Genomic DNA, 976 nt, shown 5'->3' on the forward strand with positions numbered 1-976 from the left:
CGAGGGTTCCAGTTGATCCCGATCAACGGAACAGCCTGCTCGTGAAATTAACGTGCAAGTGGCTGAGTACTCCACAGACACGTGTACCCTTAACGTAGTTCTCGGGGGGATATTCAGCGTGACACAGAGTGTGACAAGGCTGACCCCTTTGAATTACAGGCACAGTAGAAACAGGAAGAAAGAGTGAGAGAAAGTTGTAGTGGAAAAGTACAGCAGGGTTCGCCACCACCCCCTGCCGGAGCCTCGTGGAGCTTTTAGGAGTTTTCGCTCAATAAACAATCACAACGCCCGGTCTGGGAATCGAAACCGCGATCCTATGACCGCGAGTCCGCTGCCCTAACCACTGGGCCATTGCGCCTCCACGAATATCTACTATATAACAAGCAAAAAGTACTGCACAGAAGTGGGGTGTTCAACTTATCAAATAAAAATACGGTAAAGTTGTCATATATAATAGAGAAACAAGAAAAACATCGCACTTTATTATCCCCCAAAACTTCAATCAACTGGTCTTCCTGGAATTATCTCCCTTGAAAATACTTTCGCTAGATTTCTAACTCTCCCTAAGGCGAGATTTTTCTAGAATTTTCTAAAATGCATAGTTATAGTCTTGTCTTTTGTACTGAAAATTTAAGTTTGTTCTTTCTGTCGTTGTTATTAAATGTCGTTTCTGCCTGTGTGTCTGTCTGTTCGTCGACACGTATGCTTCTAAATTTCGCAACCTTTTCATCTTTTTTTATTTCAGTTAATGATCGATTCCGTGGCTATTGGGTCCATGATACCTTCCACTGAACTCTTTTTCATCTAAGGTAAGTAATGTACTCATATATATTAATACACAGACATATATGCATATATATATATGTATGTATATGCATATATATATGTATATGCATATATATATATATGTACGTGCATATATATATGTATATGCATATATATATATGTGTGTATATATATGCTTATATGTATGTAT

At 38.9% G+C, this 976-nt stretch overlaps 1 protein-coding gene across 1 annotated transcript in view; it reads left to right on the forward strand.

The window, feature by feature from the left end:
* The window catches only part of LOC106882724 (carbonic anhydrase-related protein 10), an 8,002-nt gene extending 7,193 nt beyond the window's left edge, over window positions 1-809 (forward strand). Inside the window, exon 4 of the mRNA XM_014933493.1 lies at window positions 746-809. Within this exon, the coding sequence (XP_014788979.1) occupies window positions 746-792 (47 nt within the window). The 3' untranslated portion in view covers window positions 793-809. The remainder of the gene's footprint in view (window positions 1-745) is intronic.
* Window positions 810-976: the final 167 nt, after the last annotated feature.

Source organism: Octopus bimaculoides, unplaced genomic scaffold (assembly GCF_001194135.2).
Source record: "Octopus bimaculoides isolate UCB-OBI-ISO-001 unplaced genomic scaffold, ASM119413v2 Scaffold_231189, whole genome shotgun sequence".
In the NCBI taxonomy this organism is placed as follows: domain Eukaryota; kingdom Metazoa; phylum Mollusca; class Cephalopoda; order Octopoda; family Octopodidae; genus Octopus; species Octopus bimaculoides.